Genomic DNA, 25,575 nt, shown 5'->3' on the forward strand with positions numbered 1-25,575 from the left:
ACGTGGGAGCAATTTGATGTCACTTGCTGTAATGAAAAAATATATATAGTGAGAGAAGTATGCTTTAAATTCAGTCTTAGAAATCACTAGATCATTCTCTAAATTTCTTTTCCAAATTAATTTAGCATTTGGTAAGTCAAAAGACGAAGCCATGAGCGATCAGGATGCTGAAAAGGTCTGAAAATTTTCGTAAAATTTTCTTCAATTTATATTCATCATCTTAAATTCTGATTATTTTTGATGCATGTCTAGTATTTCATCAAATTCTATACATGATTCGAATCAGGACTCTAATTTTAGTCATTTTTATTGAAGGAAATCAAATTTTAAGATGAATTGTACATGCGATTGTCTTTATTTAGTTCGATTATTTCAGGACTCTAATTTTTAGTCATTTTTATTGAATGAAAATCAATTTTTAAGATGAATTATACTTGCGATCGTCTTTATTTAGTTCGATTCTATCAGGACTCTAATTTTTAGTCATTTTTATTGAAGGAAAATCAATTTGTAAGATGAACTGTATTTGCGATGGACTTTATTTAGTTCGATTCTATCAGGACTCTAATTTTTAGACATTTTTATTGAAGGAAAATCAAATTTTTAAGATGAATTGTACTTGCGATCGTCTTTATTTAGTTCGATTCTTGGAAGTCGATTTTTGCCAATTTTGAACATACAATTCGCATCTCATTATATCTTTTGCAATTTCAAAGCGAATTTGCAGCTCAATTTATCATCGTTGTTGAACTGGTGATTTTAAAGCATGGTAGCATTTATCCTTGCTAGGACTAGGAGATGGATCTGATATTTGATTGTATCTGCTGCTCTCTCTTGTAAAAATTTGCTAGACAAGCTAATATTTTATATGATTAATACTTGTAATTTGTCACCAAACTAAATTAGGATAGTGGTTTGACAAATGATTAATAACTGATCGGAGTGCTTTGATTTGCCCGGATTTTGAACACGCTGGATTGGCTTGTTGTAACTTAGTGAATTGATAATAGCTTGTTTCAACAAGCTCCACCCAACCATCAATTTGTACTTAAACTAAGCTAAAATGGTCCAACAAGTTATTTTTCCGAACACCCCAATAAGCTGAAATGGTCCGACGGCTAAAATTACGATGGGGTGTCAGGTTATGAAAGTTTTAGATAGTATTCCTTCTAGGCTTTTGTCTTTTGAGATAGTTATGATGTTAGCTGAATATGAACAAGTATCTGTCAATTATGCTTTTTATGTTAGTTGATTGAAGGCAATGTAGTCTTCTTTTATGGCACTCTGATCTTTATCTGAGGTTGAGGTACATATCCTAAATACAGTCCTGTTCAATTTGAGATTTCGCCAAACTTTTATGTTGTCATCTTTGTTTCCTGCTTTAATCTTTTACAAAACAAATAGTTAACACACACAGAGGCCTGTCTCCTATTAGATTCTAAGGTGTTGTTGACATATTTTTCAAATTATCTATGATTTTCTTTGATTTCGATAGGGTCAAAGATTTATAGTTCTTTGGTTTTGTATAATGAACTATAGTTAAAGGACTCATTATATTACGTACACTTCTTATCTATATGAAGTTTATGTTTGCTATTAAGTATCATCGAAAACAACCTCTTTGTTATCACTAATAAGGGTTAGGCTGTGTACATCTGACCTTCTAAACCCCAGTTACTTAATGTCATTGGGGTAATGGAATGTTAGTTGATACAAATAGATCCAATTCAATTTCGTTTAATAATTGGGCAAGTGATTATTTATGTGACAGTAAGATGTTTTTGGCAAGCTAGTCTATTTATTTGAGATTGAAGTTGTGGTGAACTTCTTTTTCTTGTGCAGAAAATCAAGATGGAGGATAAGTCGGATTTTGTTATGGTGGGAAAGGAAGGGCTGCAGTGCAAAGAAGGTACCAATGTTGTAGAGAAAGAAAACGATGGCCTAATTCAAATTGATGTAGTGGAAACAGGAACTGAGGATAAGAGTATTGGAAGTAGAAATGAAATCGAAGATATTTTAAATATGGAAAAGAAGAAGAATGATGGCGATTCAATACACGAAGAAGATGAGATTATAATTGAGAAGGAGGAGGAAACTAAAATTGAGGGGCAACAAGATCACATTAGAAATATTAAAGAAGAATTGGTGGAACAACGTGATATTGAAAATGATAACAAGAAAAGGAAAACGATTGAAGAGGATTACAAGGGCAGTGATGAGGATGGGAAAAAGAAGGGAAAAGGGAAGGATAAGAAAGACAAAGCAGGGAAGAAAGAAAAAGAAGTAAATGTTGGGGATGGCAAAGAAGAGTCAGAGGATGAAAAAGATAAGAAAAAGAAGAAGAAAGACAAGAAGCGAGAGGATGGAGGTCAAGTAAATGCGGAGTCTAATGTAGGAAGAGTGAACTCGGTTGACGACAACGAAGAGAAGAAAAGTAAGGATGAAAAAGAAGATAAAAAGAAGAAAGAGAAGAAAACAAAATTGGATGATTGTGAAACGCCGGAAGAAGTGTCTGATGATGAAGAAAGCAAGGAAAAAAAGGAAAAGAAAGACAAGAAGCACAAAAGTGCGAAGAATAAGGATGAGGTAGAGGCGGAATCGGAAACTGGAAAGGATAAAGAAGAAACGAAGATTGGGAAAAAGAAAAAGAAGGAAGATGGGAAGAAAGAGAAGAAAACAAACTTGGATGATTGTGAATTGACGGAAGAAGAGTCCGAAGAGGAAGGGAGCAATGAAAAAAAGAAAAAGAAAGACAAGAAGCACAAAAGTAAGGAGAAAGAAAGGGAAAGTAAGGACGAGGTTGAGGAAGGAGCGGAGAAAGATGATAACAAAGATAAGAAGAAGAAGAAGATGAAGGATAAAGTTAAAGAATGTGTAGAAGACTCCGAGGAAGAAAAGAACAAAAAAGAAGAAAAGAAGTTGAAGAAGAAAGATAAGAAGGGTGAATCACATGTAGAAGAGGAATCGGTAGAAGATACGAATAAGGACAAGAAAAAAGAAAAAGAAAAGAAAAAATCAAAGGATGAAGATACAGATGAGGAAGAACAAAAGAAGGAAAAGAAACAGAAAGAAAAAGGAAAGAGTAAAAAAGATGATGAAGATGATAAAGTCAAGGATCTTGTGAAGCTAAAGAAGAAGTTAGGGAAGGTTGAGGGTAAGATAGAAGCACTTCTTTTGAAAAAGGCTAATCTCTTGAAGCTAATCAAAGAAGTAGAAGATGAGAATCGTGAATTGATCGACAAGGTCAAAGAAGTTTCCATTTCCGCAATTCAAACAGAAAACACGAAGGACAGTGAGCGTACTAAGAAAAAAGGCGATGTAGTTGTACTTATAGCCGAGGATGTAAAGATTGAGAGTGAAGAGCATGCTCGTACTTTCCCGTTGGAGAACTGTAAGGAAGCAACTATAACTGATTTTGAAACTCGAGCAGTTTAAATTTGTTATCATATTGTTGTTCGCCTTCATTTGAACTAGAAGATGAAGATAGTTGTGGAGATACGTTCATTTTATGTACATGTTTAAAGTATGTGAGTTTACTTTGTGAAATTGTTGTGTAAGAAATGTTTAAGATAATTTCTGTTTGATATGTTTTTGTACGAAGAGTTTATTTTCACAGTTGCAATGTTAAATACAGAATACCCAGAGATACCTTATCTTAGCCACTTCACTTTGTATTGCATATAGATGTTCTTAATCTTTTTCCTCATGGTGAAGCCTTTGTATTATTGTTCGGAGTTGGGCTTTTGATTAAACTTCTGCTCATTATTAGGCATTCAGATCTCGGAAAGCTATTTGTGCCATAGTGCAAAAAAGTCACGTTCGTGGTGATGTGGTAGCGGGAGTGATGCAGCGATTGTAATGCCAAACATCGGCCAAAATTATGACGTATTCCTTGAAACGACCACCTTTATGACGAGAAATATCAGTTTGGTTTTACAACAAGGCCAATGCAATGTGTTGCCGCCTTGATTTTGCACTGTGATTTGTACTCATTTTTGAGGTCAATTTCTATATGTAATTTTGAACATATACATTGTTCAAGTTGTACGTTAGTGTTAATGAAGATTAATTATATTTCGGTGAACAAATCTGTATGATTAAACTGCATGCATACTTCTGAACTTTTGAGGCAGAATTAGTCGGACAACAATTTCTGTTAATTACGTTGGGTTAGTCGGAAACGACCTCTTTATTATCACTGACAAGTGTGTAACAAGGATAAGGTTGCGTACATACGACTCTTATAAGCCCACCCTAGGTGGGAGCCACTTAATGGCATGGTGGCTATGAAATGTTGTTGGTGTCATTACATACCACGGTTTTAGACACTGTCCATATGAAGCAAACTTTTATCTTGTATAGTTCTCTGGAGCTGCATTATTGTGTTTATCATTTTCATTTAACCTCACTGCAATTGTAATCAAAGTTTACTCCTTTCAGCCAAGATCGAACTAATGTAACTCACAGTAGCATGTCGTCCGAACACCTACGCAGCAGAATCGGACTACTTAACGATGACAGAGCCTCAGCCTCAAGCCAGTACCCGTGTTGAATCTCAGATGTGGGTAAGATACTTCAATTTTTGGCTTAAAATCTTGGAATCTTTGCTTATTCATGCTGATTCACTTGTTTGTGTTCTGCTTATTCATGTACTTTTCTTTCTTCATTTCCTGTATGTGCTTCTTTTCAAAATAGCTGGTTGAACTGGGTTTTGTTGTATGACTTAATTGATAGTTGAGTATATTTTGAGTTAATTGATCGTCGAGTGTATTTTGAGTGGATGAAGATTAGTTAGGTTTTTTGATGCTTGATAGTGTATTATTGATGTGCTTCATTTCCTGTCTATTGAATTGATGTCCATGATTTTCAAGAATATCTGATGCTTGAAACTTGAAAGGGTAAGCAATAGGAAATGTTTTGAAGGTCATGAATTTTGTAATTAGAATGACAACAGATTCAGATTTGGGAGGCGAACTTATAAAAACTAGACGTGTTCATGCGGGTCATCAGGTTGACTTTAGTCAAAATTTTCTGGTCCGATTAAAATCAGGTCTTATGTCCACATTGGTTTTTTGCATCATTATAAATCTATTTTTCAAGCTGTCTCAAAGTTGGATCGGTTTATACAAGGTCGGGCAAATGCCGAATTGAGTCTTTTAAATACCTCTATAAAATAACTGGAGAAACCATATGGCATGACCGATTTGCAAAAAACCAGAAAGCGTGGATAGTTGAAGTTTTTGTTAGATGCTGGCTCCTTCAGATCTTTGAGATGCTCCCTTTGTGTTGAAGGAAGAGTGAAAAAGAAAATTCTTTTACTGTAGTCTGTAGGGCAATGCAAGGAAGATCCTAATGCGAATCATCCATGTTTATAGAGAGTTGATCAACAGTCTTTGCTTTGAAACAGTACTAACCAAAGAAAACGTCATCGGCATCCTGCCTCGGTTCTTCATAGCCAAGTAACCACGAGAGGTCGAGAGCATTCTTCATAGCCAAGTAACCACGAGAGGTCGAGAGCATCCATCTGGGATGCATAAGGCTTGATAACTATAGGCTTGTGATTGCACCTAGGAGCATCGTTACTTCTCCGGGCCGGAGTCGAGCTTTATCACGTGCTACCATTAACACTATAGGCCAGTGTAGCAAAAGTACGATCGGATAGACTTGGGATAGTTAGTTGGAATGGGTTTTGTTGTATGAGTTGTCACAGACTGAAACTATTAGTGGCGAAGCCACTCTAGGGGCCAGAGACTAGTTTTAAGGTGACTAGATAATTTTCTTTGATCTAGGCTGTATGGCCGGGCCGTGTCATTGGTGAACCTGAGCAAGCTACGAGGGTGCTAATTTATTTTCCACGCACTCGAGCTGAAAATCAGATGTCACATGGGCTTGTCGAAAAATCCACACCAAAATGATAACAAGGAAATACAAGAATCAAAATCAACAAATGATTTTTGTAGAAGAATATAATCAATCTCTAGAACATGGACAAACCCAACAAAATCTTCAAAAAGTGATTGTGAATTTTTTAATTGAAACTTCGTATACACTTAGGCCTTGTCTGGATTGGGTGGACTATAGGGTAAAAAGTAGGCCAATAAAAAGTGAAAATTTGAAAAAAATAAGTCTTTTTAATAACTTTAGTCAAAAAAAAAGCTTCGTTTAAACTTATTTTCCAAAATAAGCGTTCTTGGCTACAAAGCTAGGCTTGGTGTATACTCGCTGTTACTAACAACGAATTAAAGGAAATGGTCAAAAATTTAGTCAAATGTGAAGTCGCTGTTACTAACAGCGAACAGCAGCAAACCCGGTCAAACATTTGTTCGCTGTTAGTAACAGCGAACAAAGGCTTGACCTGGTTTGCTGCTGTTCGCTGTTAGTAACAGCGAACAAATGTTTGACTTTTATTGACTTTTTTGGTATGATTTAAACTAACCGTTGTAAAATTGAAAAATAGCCGTTATGAAGTTGAAAATAACCATTATTATTATGTTCTATAAATAACTCTATCATTTCCCTACTTCATTGTATCCAAACTCCATCATTCTTGTTCTAGTTAATCGATTTTGAAGGTAACATAATAAACATGTGATAATACGATAAACAGATACACATCTACATATATATTACAAAATATGCACAACAGTCCACATGTTACAAATATATATACAAAACGTTACTAATGTTTAATATATAAAAATAGTATACTAATGCTAATCCTCCTCCTGTACCCTTTCTAACTGTGACGGTTTATGACGCCTCCTACGATAATAAGAGGCGGTCGCATGACGCTCGGGTAGGGGAGGTGATTGATATTGGGATGATCCAGCACCCTGTGAGGATCCGGCACCATAGTCAGGGCACGTTAGTCTACCTCCTCAAGATGAACGTCGGCATGATGAGGAGATGACCCCTGAGCTTCCATAGTGGTGTCAGGCACAGCGACTTCTGGAATGAAGTGCTGAAACTGTGTCCCTAGGAGTATGCCTTGGGCAATCTCCCGTATAGGCTCCTCCTGAATGGAGCTTATGACAGCTGTAATGCCCTGTGCCTGCATTCAATTTGGAGTTAATGAAATCTATAATATTTAAGTTCTATGGATAATAATCAACATGGAAGAATACTTACAAACTGTGTCATCGTCGGTGCTGCGGGAGCATACTGGGCGGCTGCGATGATACCTTGTGGTGTCATCCATCGACGAGTGATGGAGAGGAACCATGGCATGTAATCCTCCGAAGTAGGTGCGCCTACAGAATCGATCGGCGCACCTTGGGCCAGCAGTTATAGCCTGTGATCCCAACGAACTATATGACGCTAGTTGATCTTCAACCAGTTCTTGGGTTCCCGACCCTTGCGTGAGCTGTGATGGAGCTCCGCCTCTGTGTCACAAGGCGACGGGATGCCCTGTACCATCCCAAATTGGCGCAGTACGTGCTCAGGGAGATGCACTTCGACTATGTCGAAGCATATCAAATGTACAGATGCTCTCCACACCCCTGACAATATCCCTAAGTGTTGAGGCAATGCAGCGTATGCCTCAGCGGGGTAAGGGTCCCATCGAAACTACACGTGAAAATGTAATTAATAAATTACGCAATATGATAGTTACAAGACTAGTAAGTGAAGCCTTTACCTGGTCAGCTCGAAGTACATCCAATTGATCGCGATAAAAGCCCACGCCAGATCCTGTGTGAGTCCTTGTACATCTATCAAAAGACCACCGCGATCCATATGGCACATCCGGTGGTGAAAGAATTGGTGGCGCAAATGCACCACGTCCCACAGTCCTCATCGGTTGCCCAATGAGAATGTGCTCCCATGTCCAAAGCTATGAATTACAGATATAAGTAAGTAAATGAAACATAAGAACAAATTAAGAAACAAATCAATAACATGTAAAGTTAGTATTACTTGGAGAATAATTAAGCGCACAGCGATCTCCTTCACGTTCTTCCGTGAAGCGTCACATAGTCTCTTGTACAGATAACCTAGGGCTGTGGAACCTCAGCTATAACCGGAAATGACCTCTCATGGCGCATCAAGCAACGTCAAGTACCAAAGCTGTACCCTGTTGCCAGTCTTGTCGGAGAACAAGATAACACCAATTAGATATAAGAGATACGCCTCAATGGTAGCCTCATCAGCACCTTCAGGGAGGTGTGAGAAGTTCTGCGCAAGCCATGTTACGCGCAACCCACTCCCTTTGGATACCTCTGGGGGACGTGGGACTCCCAAGACCCTATGAACTATATCTCGCCAACTATCGCGTTGGCGTCCAATGGTACAGACGGCATGTCCCTCGATGGGAAGCCGTGTAAGCACAGCTACGTCAAGTAAAGTGATAGTAGCTTCACCTAGAGGTAGGTAGAAGGTATGTGTCTCTTGGCGCCACTGCTCTACTAAGGCCGTGACTAAAGCCCGATCCATTCTCCGATAAGCAATGAGGTGGAAGTCGTACAACCTCGCTCGCTGAATGAAGGGAATGATCCGTGCATCTACCCACGGAGCAGAGTCGGGATGCCTGGTGTATATGTCTATGTGTCAGACACCTAAACACAAAGATTATATTAGAATAAAGTTAAAGTATTAAGGCATATACATTTAAAAAATTAAGTTAACTAACCTGACATCCCATAGTACACTGCTCCTGTGATCCGACTGCATCGTCAGAACACTAGGGTCGCGAGGACCTGGAGCTGCTAGATCCATCTCTACTATAAGTCAATAATAACTTAGTTGTAGTTATGATTATATGTAACAGACTTAAGAAATACTCAAATTATATACTAATGTTATTTATTTGTTTCCATAGTCTTTATGTTTCTATTCTCAAATAATGATACAGTTTACCTTGACGTGCAAGTTCTCGTGTTGTGACCTTCACTACCACACTGTCGACAAGCGTTGCGTCTCCTTGATCCTTTGTCCATCTTGTTGGTGATCCTCCTTGACTTAGGTCTTCCTAGTCCACGAATGTGATCTGGATCGTGTATCACCTCAACACCGGTGTATTGAGGCCATGACCTCTTATCAATCAACGGCATGAATATGGATTCATATGTATTAACATAGCTCTGGATAGTGTAGCAGGAGTCGAAAAAACGCTCATACGATAAGTGTCTTTTAATACAAACGGCAAGAACATGAGAATAAGGTAAGTGATATATGAAGGGTTTGTTACAAGTGCATTTCTTCTCTCTCAAATCCACACTTTGTATTTTACCACCCTTGGCGGATCCTCTATTACCACGTTTAGTCTTAACTTGAAAAAGGCCTCGTCTGTAGTCAAATGCGACGATCTCATGGAAGTTTGCCTTCTTAGTGTTACGAGTGATAATTCTTGTGGCGTGTGAAGTGTACTTACTTCCCCCAATTAGCCATGCATTTGCATTCTCGTATCTTTTTAACAAAATAATTATTAACACGATAGAAGGTAAACTCCACAAGTGTAGTTATAGGCAAGAAACGTACACCCTTCATCACGATAGAAGGAGAAGAGGAAGATGGCATAAGGGGATTTTGGGTTTCTTGGGTAGAGAAAGGCATAGGAAAAGGAGGAGAAGAAGTTACATTCAGGACTGCATTTGTTTCTACAACATTGACATTTTGATTCCCTAGGGGTACCTCTTTTACATATAACTCTAAAGAAGGAATAGTGGTAGACTTTGAATACTCCCACATTACATCTATAACCTCCTCATCCTCAACCAGAAGAGCTAACAATTCTCCACTCATATTTTATTTAAAACTTACATTAACAGTACTTATTGTAGTGTCAGTGCCAATCTTAGAGCATATAAGATGTTTAAATTCATTCAAATCCATGTTTGAGTTGCATACAAACAGTTTACGTCTTCCCCCAACATACTTAACATTGCTACTACTTGATCGAATTGAACCATTCCAAAAACATACAACAGTCATACGAAATGAAGCCATTTCTTCAACAATAAATACAAAATCAACATCACCATCAAGTTCATAAGAAAACAAGTACATTGTTCAACAACCCTCATAACTAGAGTTCACAACATTCATAACAACATTTAAAAACAAGGCACATTGATTATTGACTGCGTAAATATATCTATTTTACAAATTTAGGGTTTGCATTCAGTCATTCTCTACATTAAATTCAAATATTTTCTACATTAAATTCATGAACAAACAACCTCATTATGAAGATCATGACAAATAACAACTACATTTGACATATTTACAGAGTTTAAGTGTAAATGATCACTATAAATGACACTTTTTAAAAACAAAAAGAACTAAAAAATTTAGGGAAATTATCAATGGTGCCCTTGTACTATTGAAAAATTACAATGGTACCCAACTGCATTTCAGTGGTACCCCCCAATTATATGCTAATTACAACCGTGACACTATTAATCAATTTTCCGTTAAGTTGCCGTTAAATCTGGAATGACTTAACCATGGTTAGGTTCTTCTTCTTCTTCCTCCCTTTTCCTGCTCTCCTTCCATGGCAGCTTAGTATGGAATCTAAGAGACGGATACTCCATTCTTCAAACCTTTAAGATGAGCTTCCAGTATTAAACCCCCAATTATCTCACCCAAAAACTTCATAGTTCAAGAAAAAATTAAGAAAAAGCTTCCAAATTACAAGACAAGACAAGACAACTCCAGCATAAATTGAAAAATTCAATAATCTAACTGGGTATATTATAACATCAAGACAATTTGACAACTAGACAATACCAGCATTCTTAACTTTAACAGCAACAATTTGAACTCTGAAATCAACACAATCAATTCTTCATTACAAAAATGTACGAATTGAGAGTAAAATCAAACAAAATGCAACATTGATTCCTAAAACAAACCTTGATGAAACTAATTTCGAACGAGTAAAGAGAGATGAAGAAGAAGAAGAGAGAGAAGATGAGGCTGTTAAGTGGTAATTGGAGACCGCCATCGTTGATTAACAAGAAAAAATGTGGAACTCGAATCAAAAATGTGAAAAAATACAGATTAAAAGAGAGACAAAGAATTTACCCAAAAATGACATGAACTAAATTAGGGTTCATGTTTTACAATTTCACATTTTTTTTGAGGAATTAGCAACCCCAATTTACACAACCCCAACCTTAATTGTGATAAATATTTTCTTTTTTATACACAAATGGAGTCTGCGATCAGGTTAAATTTGTAATTGAGGCATTGTTCTGTTTGTTTTTTTTTTTTTAATTTTTTTTGGGAAATATTATTATTGTGGTTTTACTGTTTAGTGTTGTTGTTTGAGTGGAATTAGTCCTGAATTGATTGCTGATTATTTGGTGTGTTTCTATATGCAGCAGCATGAAGCTAATTTCCAGAAATTTAATGCCGAGAAAGAGCTTGTACTGGAATTAGGATTACACTGAATTAGAAGGAATTGTGGGGTTTTGTAAGTGTATTTCTAATGCAAAGATTCAAAGACTAATTCCATACTAACCATGGAAGAAGAGCAGCCATGAAAGAGAAAAGGGAAGAAGAAGAAGAAACTAACCATGGTTAGGTTTTAACGGCAACTTAACGGAAAATTGATTAATAGTGTCACGGTTGTAATTAGCATATACTTGGGGGTACCACTGAAATGCAGTGGGGTATCATTGTAATTTTTCAATAGTACAAGGGTACCATTGATAATAACCCAAAAATTTATAATAAAAAGGTACCTTAATAAGCTGTAGATCACCAAGAAGTAGTAATTTGCAAGTTTATGAATCTGTATTTATGTGAAAGTTGATGAAGAAATATAAACACTATATTTTCGAAAAAAGAAAAAAATAAAATTATTACCTGAAGTGAATGTAGTAAGATGACAGAACTAATTAGTAGTAGAATCTTGAAATTTGATGAGATTAATTGAAGAATTGAAGTTGATTTTAATGGTGGAAAGAAGAGGGAGATTTTCGTGGGTTAGGGTTGTGAAACGAAGTTGGGTGAAATGAGGAAGAAGGAGAATTGCTGATACTTAGGGACGCATAAGGTCTCTGTTACTAACAGCGACAACACTCTTGACCAGTCAACACAATACTTCGTTGTTAGTAACAACGACTTAATCTTTCACTCAAAATTTCAGCAACAATTAATTCGCTGTTACTAACAGCGACTAATGCTGACCCTAGCTTTGGAACCAAAAACGCTTATTTTGAGATTAAAGTTTGAACGAAGCTTATTTTTTAACTAATGTTAATAAACGTCTTATTTTTTTCAATTTTTCATAAGCCCTCTCATAATAGTATGGAATCAAGGGAAACAATTGGGCCCATAAAATTTCCCTCTAATAATGGAGTAATAGAATTCTCCACCCTACCCCCAAGTGTTAATTTACAACAGACTAAAATCAAAATTGGCTGCCTCTTCATCTTCATACATGTTGTCTTTTCATCTTCATACCATTTTTGTATGATGGATCTCAAACAAAAAAATAAATTGCCAAAAAATCCATTAAAAGCTCACTCAAACCCCAAAATAGGAATTTAAAGTTAGAGTAGGAAATCAAATCTTCTTATTCCTCCATGGAAAAGCTTTAGGGCTGAAATTGTAGGTCAAAATTCCATCAAGACAATTTGAGAAAGAGACAGGAATCTCCATGGACAATTTTGCAAATCATTGATGAAGTGTTCTAAATATTTTGACTTTAATTGATTTTAATGATTTTGAACTGTGATCTTCAAGCAATTTAAGAAAATTTAGATCAGTTTAACATTCTTCTTTTGCAATGGTGGCCGTCTCTTGGTGATAGGGTGGTGGAGGCGACGATTTTCTGGTAGAATGTGGGGGTGGACTCAGTTGGTTTCTTTCTCTCTTGCTCTAAGATCTGGAAAAATCTAACATTTTCCTTGTAAGAATGCCAACCCATATCAGTTTTTATCTAACAATTATTTCCTCCATTAAAATATTCTCCTTAACTTTTTCACCCATTAAAATTTACCCTCAATTCATTGCTTGAATTCCAGGCGAGGCCTTAAGGAACAAGTTTTTCTTTAAGCAACTACTTTTCCCATTTGGTGCCCTGTGAATAACTTGGCCATACATGTCCAAGAGATATACACAAACAAACTTAAGTTTGAACCCATTTGTGAAAATTTTAAATGGATAAGATTTTTTATCAAAAAAATCTTGCAATAAGATATGGATGAACTTATTTTCATTTATAAGCACCTCCAGTCACAAAGCTCAGGTTCAATGCAGTTTGCAGTTAGTAACTGCGAACAAAGAAAAACTACTAACTATGAACAGATGAGACCTGGTCAAACAGGGTCAACCCTCTGTTCACAGTTACTAAGTGGAAACAGGTGGTTTGATCAGGTCTCCTTTGTTCGCAGTTAGTAAGTGGGAACAGGTGGTTTGACCTTTTTTGACTTGTTCCTTTTGTATTTAAGGACGATGTTGTTCGCGTTTACTAACTGCGAACAGGAGATTTGTTAAAAAAAAAGTCAACAGCCTGTTCGCAGTTAGTAACTGCAAACAACCCCTTTGATTTTTTTTTGGATCAAAACACTTGTTCGCAGTTAGTAAGTGCGAACAACCTCCTACCCTCAAGTTTAGGCCTTAGGCGCTTACATTTGGAATTAAGTTCATCCATGGCTTGTTATGTGCTTTTTTTTTTGATAAATAATCTTATCTATTTCAAAATTTTCCCATTTGTAGCCTTAAACTGAGAGCTAAGCTTATCCACCTAAACATGGATAAATTCTGATGATCAAAACAATAATCAAAATTTTAACTCTTAGCTATTTGGGTAGGGGTGGTTCAAAGTATGTGTAAGGTATCCCATCGCATATAGCTTTTAAAATTTAGGGGCCTCAAATATTAATATCGTTTCAGAGTATTTGACTGCAGTCTAATTTTGCTTGTTTTTAGTCCTTTAAATTTAAAAAAAAAAAAAATATTTTATATAGTGTCTTAAAGTTTATTTTGCATTCTTTCTCCTTTTATTTGGGCATGCACGCATTGACTTTTATTGATTTTCTTCTTAAACCATTAATCAACTAAATCAACTTGAAAATGACTATTACTCCATACATATACAGTAAATGAGACACTTAGGCAGATTATTTGGGATTGTTTTCTTATTCATTTTTCTTTTAACTGTTGTTTCCTTCACATCAATGTGAAATAAGCATGGGCAAAAATATTGAACTTTGAAGAGTGTTCTTCAAGTGGGGAAAATATTGATAAGATGGTCCAATAAAATTTATTGATTGATCTACCCCACATTGTCAAGGCTACACAAAAGAAAAAAAAAATATCATCCTCAACTCAAATAAAAAAAAATTCATCCAAATATATAGTGCTAAAGAAATTGGGACCAATTATGATTTGAAAGAAAGGTTTTTTTATTTTTTATTTTTTATTTTAGAGTATGCTGAGGAAAAGGAAGGTTTAGATGAGAATCGAATTCATAAGCTTTTATGAAAAAGAAATATTTTTGTCTCCGACTTAAAGAAAACTCGATTCTTGAAAGAAAGAGCTTTAAAACAATTTGTAAAACAGATTAAATCTAAACAGGATGTAGCACATTGGGTGAATCTCAATGACTTTGATGTTGATCGTTTGCGCGTTTTTACTTCAAATCCTAATCTTCCGATTTCATGTTTTGATCCCGATCAATAACACTAGTAAACCTTGCCTGGTTCGGTGGTAAGACCAAATCCAAATGGAAACAATGGATCATAATGTGGATCACCAACATTCATAGGGAGTTGATCAACAGTTTTGAACCAAGTTCGAGGGCTCTTTCCGGTGAAACCGTAATCACCAAAGAGAACATCGGCAACACCTTGACCTTCTGTTCCTGGTAACCAAGCAGCAACGAGTGCATCCATCTGGGACACATATGGCTCGATCACAACGGGCCTTCCTGAGACGACTACAACAACACACTTGACGGCCCCACATACATTTGTTATGGTGCTATAGCCTGGCTCGGCTATTGTCAAGTTTAGGCTGTCACCAAATGTCTCGGCGTAGGGGCGTTCGCCCACTACGACGATGGCATACGAGAATTTGTTGGACTTTACATAGTTGGTATTAGGGTTTTCTTGGTACACCAACTCTGTTTTTGGATCAACTGTGTTCTTTATGGCTGTGAGGATTGTTGTCCCTGATCAAATCACCAAATTGGTACGTCAATTTTTCACAGGAGAAAACGAGATATTTAAAACAGATTCGATGACTCGATATTTACCCGATCTTGTAACTGAACCCGAATTGACATGACTTCAAAATGAATGTTAATTTTTATAAGAATCAATGTGGACATCAGACTTAATTTTGATCCAATTTGAAATCGACACAGATGATTCGAAACGAACAATTCTATTTGCAAGATAAGAAGGAAAAAATATCCTTTTATTATATCAATAAAAGAATTCAAAAAATAAGCGTTTGGAACAAAATAATTCTTAAAATAAGTGTCTTTATCAGAGCTTGAGGTATGGCATTGCCTGCAGTTACTAATAGCGGATAATTACTGAACTGAGTCAATCTTCAGCTCAATAATGACCTGTTGTTATAACATCGGAAGATTTTTGAATTGACTTTTGATTCATATCAGTAATCGCCTACTGTTAGTAACAATCGATTATTTAACCGAGTTAAAGTCAGCTTAAAAATCACCCCTTTCTATTAATAACATCTGACCATTTATTTCTTAGGTTCAGATAAATGATGTTTATTTTGGAAAAATTGAAGCATTTTATTTGAACCCCTACTTTACATTACTTTCAAGCTAGTCATCAGTCATTAGTTTAGAATATACCTCATAAGAAAAAGTACTATTATTATTATTATTATTATTATTATTATTATTATTATTTGTCAATGCACGTGAATCGGAATTAATGGTCTTGCATGGTTTTAGACTTGCAAACTCATGTGCATTAGTGGCCCAAGATTTATGTTATAGGGGTCTTAAAAAATCGTTTATAATAATTAGACAAAAAAAATGGAGAAGTTAAGACATTTTTGTTTTAAAATATCTAATATTTGTACATTTTTCTTAAGAACTTTAGTATACTTTGCATTTAATGATAGGGTCAAGACACTCTCAAATCGCATCATAAAAGATCATGTTGGATTTTCAACACTCAAACTAGCATAGGTCACTTTCATAATTCATTTTAGACAAAAAAAAAAATGAAATTTTTTCGATAATCTAAACTTTGACACGAGTTCGTGTTAGACGGTCAAGTGTGTTAGACGGTCAGTTGGTATATTGACATATACTTTCTCTATTTTGTCCCATTTAAATTGCTTCTTATCTTGATGTTTTCACTTACAAGATGTGAACATCAATGCCACAAGCAAACCAAATGGGACAGACGAGCACTGTAACCTAAGACACAAATAGAGGTGTTTAAAAAAAATTCGATGAATCGACATTCATCCGACCTTATAACCAAATCAAATTTGAAGAAACATAAAGATGGATTAAAAATTATAGAAAACCGAACATGAATACAAGATTCGATTTTGACTCGAAATCGATGTGATGATCCGAATGAACACCACTAAACACAAACAGTTCAAGAAATCTTGTAAATTGTAAAAGTAGTAAGACTTAGAATATATATACCTTGAGTGAGGTTGTTGCCACTAAGTCCTTGCCATTCAATTGTCCATCCACCACATTGGTAACCAAGATTATCAGCATGACTTCCAGCAACAAGTATCTTAGTTGCTTTCTTTGGAAGTGGTACCATTGGCTTATCCCCAGCCTCGCCATTCTTCAACAATACCAGCGATTTCCTCACAGCTTCTCTTGCTATTTCCCGGTGTTCCTATTTTGTAAAACAACCGGCCGGAGATTAGACTAGTCGGGTGTGTTTGATGAATGACTTTTTTATTAGTTTCTTTTTTGTGTTGAGTTTTGGCTTTTGAAGTGTTAGGCACATGGGGGTTGGTTGTTGGCTCTTTTAATTGGCGTGTTTAACCAACTGAAAGCATTAGCGTTTTTGTCGACTTTTAAGGTATTTGAACTATTAAATAAGATGTTTGGTAAAAAAAAAGGTGGACTAATAAGGCAAAAAAATAGAAAAAGATAATCAATTAATCTACCCTTTTCAATTGGCTTAAAATCGCAGCTAAAACCCCTTTACCTAACTCTTTTGTTTCTAACCAACTAATTATATGACAAAAATAAATTAAAAAGCTGCTTTTAAACATCACTTTGACTTTTGGCTTTTAAACCAGCTAAACAACAAAAAAAAATTGGTAAATAACTTTTTTTATCTTTTAGTTATTTCCTCTAATAAACAACTAATGAGTTAATAATTAATTTTTACCAAATATCTACAAAATATTTATAGTTTATCGAACCAGCCAACAACCAGCATCTATTTCCGAAATGAGCTATAAATTAATAAATACAAAGAAACATGATCAGTGTTAAGAGTAGTATAGCAGTAGAAACCTGGCTTCCAAGCTGGTGGATAAGACTTGTATCAGCTAATGGGTATTCAAATATACCCATCTCAAATTTGACCCTTAGAATTCTTTTAACTGCATCATCAATTCTGCTCATTGGGATGTTTTTGTTCTTCACATGGTATGTAAGATCATCAATAAATTCTGTATAGTTGTAAGGAACCATTATCTGCATTTTTATTGTCATAATTATAATTATAAATGTGAAGTTAGATCAACTTTTCTTCATAATAGTGTTCCTGTCCCTCTCATTTTGCGTAAGTTGTAAAATACGTGAAATTTAGTAAAACGATAAAATTAAGTTGGAAGATAAGACAAAAAATAATTGGATAATAAAAAAGAAAAATAGCCAATAATTGCTTGATTTGCTAAACATATAACTCAGTATTTTTTATTTTTAAATAAATTCACAGGTAAATTTGCTAAAAATAAATTTATCTATTGTTTATACTTTACATCCATATTCAAAACTTCTTTATTAGTCAAGCGATAAAAAACAATAATTAGATTTATTTTCAGCAATTATACCGAACAAGAGGATTTATTTTAAAATAAACAATAATTGAATCTACTTTCAGCAGATCTAGCAAAAGTAATTTTTTGACTTTTTGACAATTTCCCCTAATAAAAATAAGTGGTAATTTGTGGGACCATTGAGCGGCCCATAACGAGTTAAACAAAGGTTGTGTTAAAAGTGTGTATCATTTACCATATCAATCCCAGCTTGAATTCCAAGTCTTACGGAGTTTGAATAGTTTGTATGAGGTGGTGATGTAATCCTGTCAATGCCTTGCCAGTCCGAGATCACGAAACCCTGCCAGATTTTCAAACTATTATTATTATTATTATTATTATTATTATTATTATTATTGCCTTTGTTTGACAAACTGAAATTGTTTAGTTTTTTTTTTTGGCTTTTAATCTTGTGTAAAAGCCCATTACTTAGGGACATTTTTAGAAATATTGCTATTAGATATGTGTTGTAGTCATTTATCGTATAAAAAGTGCACCATCAAATCAATAAAAAAAGTCAATCAATGCAACTTTTTACTTTGGAAAAATTACATAGAATAATTTAATATTTTCATGATTTTTCTACAATAATTCCACCTATTGATTAACTATGAATAATTCCAACTTTTGGGGTATTTTCCTAGAGTAAATCCGATAACCGGGTGACTTGCTATAGCAAGTTTCATTTTAAAAAAAGATAAATTAAAATAAAATGTCGAAAAAAATGTTAAAAAAGATGACTTTTTTTATTATTCAAAATTTTGATGTAAAATTTCAAAAATTTTCTTTAATTTTACATTAATTTTCATTTTACTTTTTTAGTGAATTATCTATTATAGTAGGCTATCGAATTACTTAAGTTAACTCTACGAAAATACCCTATAAAGTTGGGATTATTCATGGTTGATCAATATGTGGGATTATTGTAGGAGAATCATGAAAAAGATTGAATTATTTTAGAAAATTTTCCTTTCATTTTTACCTAAAAGGCAGAAAAAACATATATATATATATATATATATATATATATATATATATATATATATATATGAAACTTTTTTTTGACTTTTCGACCATATTAACTCAAAAGTCGATATCCAACCAAAAACCAACACAACAACAAGCTACCAAACAGGAAACTGTAAAAAAATGGATGGAAAACCGATGTGATATGTAATAATCACAAATTCTTGTGTGATAGTCTCACGTGAGACACTCTCTTTAAATAGGTTTAATAGCTCAATTAATGCAATTATTAACATATGGGCTTTTCGTTTTGATGTAATAAGACAATATGTCAAAAGTGTAGCTCATTTAACTTACCCTGAATTTCAATGTATTCTTAAGGAAACCGGTAATGAGACCATAATTGGAGTGCATTTTAACACCATTCCAGCTTGAGTAAGAGACCATGACAGTGGATACACCATTGATGATTGCATTATAATAGCCAGGCATGTGAATGCTTAGTAAACCATGGAAATCAATCACAGTATTATTCTCGTTGATCCCCTTGGTTGTACCACCATCTCCTACATAGTGTTTAGCACAAGCGGCTACGTTCTTCCTAATGTAATCAAATTTAGAAAATTAGTATAGAAACTCTTGCAATGTACGAAGTTATTAGTATGAAATTATATATAATTAAAATATTGTTGAGTGGATATTTATTTGATTCGTTTTGATGTAAATGAATTTACATTAATATTTTGCAATTTTTAATTAAACACAATTTGAGATATTAATAATTGAATATGTGCATTGACAAACATGTAAAAATCAAATGGGACAATTCTAGTAAATAGAAGGAAGTATATCCTAGGGTCTTAATTACTTGGTTGAATGATTTTTTTTTTATATAAAATTAGAGTGAACGTGATTAGAGATCACAAATTTAGATTTTACCCATCTCTTATTATAAATAAAATATTGAATTTTTTTTTATTAAGGGTTAATGGTGGTCCACATTTTTTGTCCCTAAAGTCACTATAAAGTTGTAGACTTGTCCTATTTCTATATACCACTTACTAGAAAGAAGTCGGAAAGCAAGAAGTAGTTATCATTGTAAATTTGTAATACTTTATACTATCTCAAATTCACCATTATTTACTTTATACACTTTATTCAATACATTTATTTAATTTTTAATATCTCTAATTGTGCATAATTAAAAATTATAAAAAGTTAATATAAATAATCTTTTCATTAAGACAAATCAAATAAGATCTCACTTGACTGTGTTTTAACTTATAGATTAATAATAAATACAAATTAAAATAAGACATAAATAGTGTTCAAAAAGCAAATGGGACATTAATAGTGAATTGATGCCAGTATTATGGGAAAGATAATATTGCTTAGACTCACTTTTTTTAAAAAATTATTTAAAATAATTTAACTTTTTACTTATTTGGCTACAATAATCAATAATCCCAAATTTTGATTAAACATGAATAATCTTAATTATAAGGGGTGATTGATTATAATCCATTAAGATAACCTCTCACCTATACGACAAGTTATTTTACATTAAAAAAATTTAAAAAAAAAATACAAATTTAAAGTATAAAAAATTGAAAAATTATAAAAAATTTAAAAGGAAATCAAGTAAGTATTTTTTGATTTTATCTATAAATTTTAAATTTTTTTTATTTTGTTTTTTCTTTTTTAGCAATTAACTTGTAAAAACACCATTTGGCAACTATTTTCTTAGGTAAGTGACCTTAAAATTGAGATTAGTCATGGGTAATCCAAAGTTGAGATTATTGTAGGAAAATCAACAAAAAGATAGATTATTAGGTAATTTTTCCTTATTTAATTGTCTTTCTGGTGTATGAATGCAATTTTACCGATTAACGAAATTGAGTATGATCCAATTAACAACGTAAATGAGAATTTTTTTTAAAAAAGTGAGTTTCTATCAAATATAAAATTATAATAAATTATATGAAACAAAATAATAAATAAATTGTTGCGATTCATATAAGATATAAATTAAAGTATGATGAATCATTTAAAAATTATTGGAAAAGTAGAAATAGTAAAGTATTCTCTTTGTTAGAGATTTTCTATTTGACAAAAAACCATCATATAAAATGGTCAAATAGATTAAACTCAAACCGAAAGAGTAATTTTGATATTATTCGTGCAATATTTACTGTCTTTGTTGGTAAGATTTTGCTATATTTTTACTTTTTATACTATTTAATGCACTAATTTAATTATTAATTATATAAAATTATAAATAGTTAATATTGATAATTTTTATATTAAGACAAATTAAACACAATTTTATTTGATTATGTTTTAACTTATAAATTAAAATTAAAATATAAATTAAAATTAATTAACAGTATAAAAAAGCAATTGAAATTAATTAACAGTATTAAAATTAATTTATAATGATATTCTACGAAGGTGGCATTTAGATTGAAGTAAGTTCAAAATGAGAATCTATCTTTCATTGAGAAGTGGTTCCCACACAAGACCTATTTTTCCATATTTGAATTTAACATTTTTTATAAAATCAGATTTTGGACGTCATCTAGAAAATATCAACCGACAATGAGTTGGATAAAAATATAAAATACAGATCTAAAATATCTAATTATTAGTGGTGGAGAAAAAAATACTTATTTAATATCATTAATTTAATTTAAATTGTCTTGTGAGGTGTGATTTTTACACATGCTTGGAATCACTTATTTAGAGTGTATAAATATTTTGGGTCTTAACCATCAACTTAAATTTTTAGTTAAGTTGGTTTTTTAATATGGCATTAGAGCCAGCCTGATAAGAAGTTACGAGTTCGAATCTCAATCACCTTTTATTTAAAGTGGAATATTTTGCGCTATATAAGAGGGGATATATGCTGCATCCACACTTCTAACCAAAGAATCATCGTGTAACGGGACTTATTAGAATATATAATGTATCATAAAGCTTCAACCATCAATTTAAACTTTCAGCTGAGTTAATTTCTGAATATGTATTAAAAAAATATTAATGTGGTTGGTACAGAAAAACTTACTGTCCAGCCACATATGGAACACCCTTTCTATAGCTTTTTGGGATTTCACCTTGTAAACCTGGTATTATTTGAGTCATTTCTTGTACTATCTTTGGGTCTTCACTGTAACTCTCATAACACCTTCCCCATCTTGGATCTCTACAAACCTGTTTCAAATCTGACATATCAATAATAAATAAATATTCATATGTAACATCAAAATTATTATATTTAATTTTAAACACGCTCACATTTAAAAAATCAAATATAACAATTTTAGTAGAACATAAAAACACTCGTTCTTTTTAATGTAAATTATGTACTCATACCGCTATACAAGGAGCGAAAACGTAGGGAATGCCGGTAGCTCTAACTTCTAAAGCAGTTGCTGCACCAACTCTCTTTACAAGCTCTGGATCCCTAATACAAAATACGTCAGTTTGCACTATGATTTGAGAGGTCCGTGACGAAATATTAATTACGAGTTCCTAATTACTAAATATACTATTATAGGCTTCTAGGCCTTAAATATTAAAGTCATTTTTCTAATTTTTTGGTGGGCTGGGCACACGCCCCTCTTACCTCTTATAGGGTCAGCCCTATTCGATACAATATCATTTTATCATCCAGAACCATCATGTAACATCAATCTAGTAAAAATTCAGGATTCAGATATATGCAACTTTACTCATTAAAAATAATAAATATGTTTTACATACATTTGTATAAATATAAATAAAAAATCACATGAATAAGACTTAAAAAAAGTTACCTAGTAGCTCCTAAACCCACATTGTGAGGAAAAACGGTAGCCTTATAGACATTATTATGACCATGAACCGCATCAATCCCATAAATCATAGGAATGCCAAGTCGAGTTGATAAAGATCCTTTTTGGAACTCATTAACCATATCGATCCATGTTTCTGCTGATGCTTTCTCACTAGGAACACTTCCTCCTCCACTTAGAACACTCCCTTCAATCCACCAATCATTTTCAATTAGCACATAATAAGAAAGGCCGAGGGAACAAAAGGGCTAGGTGAGATTCGATCTTAGAATCTTGCCCAAAAAATATGGTACTTTCTCTAGTTGAGATAAGATTCGATTATCAACAAAGAAATCATCAACAACAATATTGCATTGCTCTGATGCCATTTCCATTAAGTGACTCCCCCCTAGGGTGAGTTGGTGCTCGGATATACGCAATCTTACCGTTGCTATACACTTTTTAGTGATAACACAAATTGTTGTATGAGACAGTCTCACCGTAGGACATACCTCATATTTGGGTCAAATAGCCTAATGATAGAAAATTTTAACTTATGGGCTTCTTATTTTTAGGTTGTCTCACCGTAAGACGGTACAAGACGAGCTATAATATAATAAAAAGGTTATTTTCAATTGACCCAGTAAATTAATATCATCAGCAATTTCACATAAATAAGAAGTGTAATTTAAAGAATTACCAATGTAGTAGTTCTTCATGACTTGTTGAGAAGCAACACTTCTTTCAATTTGAACCATTTGACCAATCTTTTCCTCAAGGGTCATTCGGCTAAGAAGATCCTTAACTCTAGCACCAATTGGCTTCTTTGGATCTTTATATTTTAGGTACTCTGCATTTGTTATTGATGTATAATACCATATTGCTACCAATATTGTTACCCAATGTATGGTATTCTTACCCATTTTGTATAAAACACTTCCTCTTACTTCTCTGCACATCAACAATTTACATCAACAACAATAACATTTTATTATCCCACTTCCATTTATAGTGGGGTTTAGAGTATCGGATATTTTAGACTAAAATGGTTGTTCTTTAGTTAAGAAAATACACAAAATTTTACTTAGATTTCCTAATTGTTGTTCTTAGATCTCAAATGTACTAAATATTTGGAATACATTTTAGCTAACAAATAGGAGTACAAGAGTAGTTGTTACTTGTGAAGTAAAAACTTTGGAATGAAGTAGTTAGAAGAGCACACATCTAACTTTAATTTGGGATCAGTGTTTGGTAAATGAAAAATTCTTGTATTAGTCTTTTTTATAAGCTTTTGACTTTACTGACATGTTTTTTACTGACATATTTTTTTTCGTTTAAGTTAAAAAAACACTAACTAATTTTAAACCAAACGTCTATACAAAAGTGAACATGAACAACTGATTTATCAACCAATAATACTTTTTGGCTGATCAAATCAACATCCATAACCATAAAAAAAAAAAAATGCTTACTTGCTATTATTAGTAATGCTACTTTTGATTGAGTAATAAGACTTGCACTTACTAGTTTAATCTACTCTGGCTTTCCTGATTTGTTCACAAACTGCATTCAAACATGAGAGGGGGAATAGAAAGGTAGATAGAGAAGGAATATGATAGTATTGGCTATAGCCCATTCCCCATTGCTCATTGGATGTGTATTTATAGGAAAAGCCAACTTTCTTTTCTTTCTTTATATTAACTCTGTTTTGAAATACTTACGACTAATAATAACATATTTAATAGAGAAATGGATTACTTACAAATTACAACAAGTGATAATAATAAGTACAATAGAAATATAAAATACTTACAACTGATAATAATATATAATAATAATATATTTAGTAAAAAAATGTCACTATCAGTTAGAGGCAAAATTAGGACCTATGAAAATGGGCATCTCAATATCCCATCCTTTTTCAGTTGACTATCCTTGGGAGTTGAGCAAAAGATTAGACAAGTTGATAAATACTTCTATCACATGGTTTTACTGGATTTGAACTTTTCTCTTAACTAAAAAAAAAAATATTTGAAAAATAATTTATTGGATAGATAGTTGACTAAACAAACTATCTAATATGTTTGATATATGTTTGATATATTAGCTTGTTGAAATAACTTTTTTTCCATGAGTTCAATATTAACTTATTAAATTAGTTGATTTTATCGGCTCGTCAAATAAACTATTTCAATTAGTTATTATTTATTAGTTGTTTGTCAAACATCCTCTTAGTATTGTACATATAGAATATTAGTTTTAGGGGGTTTGATAAATCAATTTATAAGAGACAGTCTCTCAGTGAGACGACTTTAAAATAAGAAGCGTGTAATCTCATGGTATGACTGTCTTATACAATAGTTTTTTGTTGGTAAATTGTTTTATTGTAGGTTTTTTCATTAACTTTTGGCTTTTAACTTGTTACTTGGATAAAAAGCTCGAACAATATTTGTTAAAAATGCTTAGATTTGTTAGCCGATTTTTGAATTGATTTTTTACTTGTTTGTCTATTTTTTTTTCTCTAATAAACAGCTAAGAGCTAATATTTTATTATTTCAAACGTCTTCCTAAATAACTAACTTATCCAGCTAGCTTAAGCCAACAAATACGTTAAACACTTTCAATTGGTCAAAAAGACTAACTAATAAAGTCAACAATCAACGGTCATTTGCCAACATCCTTTTATGATTAGCCTAAGATACAAGTTTAATTCTAGTATCAAAGCTGAATATAGAGGTGTTGCTAATGTTGAATTTGAGTCTTGTTAGATTCGCATTCTTTTGCCTATTCCTAAGCCACTTTAATTTACGGAATAATATTAGTGCTATTTATTTATCTG

General features: G+C 33.2%; 2 protein-coding genes across 3 annotated transcripts; one reads left to right on the plus strand and one right to left on the minus strand.

Annotated features, from left to right (window-relative positions):
* Nucleotides 1–17: 17 nt before the first annotated feature.
* LOC130799988 (uncharacterized) lies at nucleotides 18–3,662 on the plus strand. The gene is made up of 2 exons (XM_057663304.1): nucleotides 18–175; nucleotides 1,843–3,662. The coding sequence occupies exons 1-2, from the start codon at nucleotides 152–154 to the stop codon at nucleotides 3,433–3,435; spliced, it is 1,617 nt and encodes a 538-aa protein (XP_057519287.1). The 5' UTR covers nucleotides 18–151; the 3' UTR covers nucleotides 3,436–3,662.
* A 10,644-nt stretch (nucleotides 3,663–14,306) lies between these two features.
* LOC130799987 (uncharacterized) lies at nucleotides 14,307–24,448 on the minus strand. 2 transcript variants are annotated; one of them, XM_057663302.1, is made up of 10 exons: nucleotides 24,261–24,448; nucleotides 23,437–23,687; nucleotides 22,740–22,944; nucleotides 22,297–22,387; nucleotides 21,989–22,134; nucleotides 19,282–19,525; nucleotides 18,155–18,259; nucleotides 17,432–17,614; nucleotides 16,595–16,799; nucleotides 14,307–15,121 (listed from the first exon to the last, which is right to left on the minus strand). In XM_057663302.1, the coding sequence occupies exons 2-10, from the start codon at nucleotides 23,657–23,659 to the stop codon at nucleotides 14,634–14,636; spliced, it is 1,890 nt and encodes a 629-aa protein (XP_057519285.1). In that variant the 5' UTR covers nucleotides 23,660–23,687; nucleotides 24,261–24,448; the 3' UTR covers nucleotides 14,307–14,633. The 2 variants fall into 2 exon arrangements, with proteins under 2 accessions (XP_057519285.1, XP_057519286.1); XM_057663303.1 differs by having other exon boundaries at nucleotides 24,209–24,448.
* Between the last annotated feature and the right edge of the window lie 1,127 nt (nucleotides 24,449–25,575).

The sequence above is a fragment of the Amaranthus tricolor genome, chromosome 14 (genome assembly GCF_026212465.1).
Source record: "Amaranthus tricolor cultivar Red isolate AtriRed21 chromosome 14, ASM2621246v1, whole genome shotgun sequence".
Taxonomy (NCBI): domain Eukaryota; kingdom Viridiplantae; phylum Streptophyta; class Magnoliopsida; order Caryophyllales; family Amaranthaceae; genus Amaranthus; species Amaranthus tricolor.

Coding starts and splice junctions, on each gene's coding strand:
- LOC130799987 (XM_057663302.1), bottom strand. CDS start 23,659: ATGGGTAAGAATACCATACATTGGGTAACAATATTGGTAGCAATATGG. Junction 22,945..23,436: donor CATGAAGAACTACTACATTG/GTAATTCTTTAA, acceptor GGTGGATTGAAG/GGAGTGTTCTAAGTGGAGGA. Junction 22,135..22,296: donor TTTTCGCTCCTTGTATAGCG/GTATGAGTACAT, acceptor GATTTGAAACAG/GTTTGTAGAGATCCAAGATG.
- LOC130799988 (XM_057663304.1), top strand. CDS start 152: ATGAGCGATCAGGATGCTGAAAAG. Junction 176..1,842: donor GCGATCAGGATGCTGAAAAG/GTCTGAAAATTT, acceptor TTTCTTGTGCAG/AAAATCAAGATGGAGGATAA.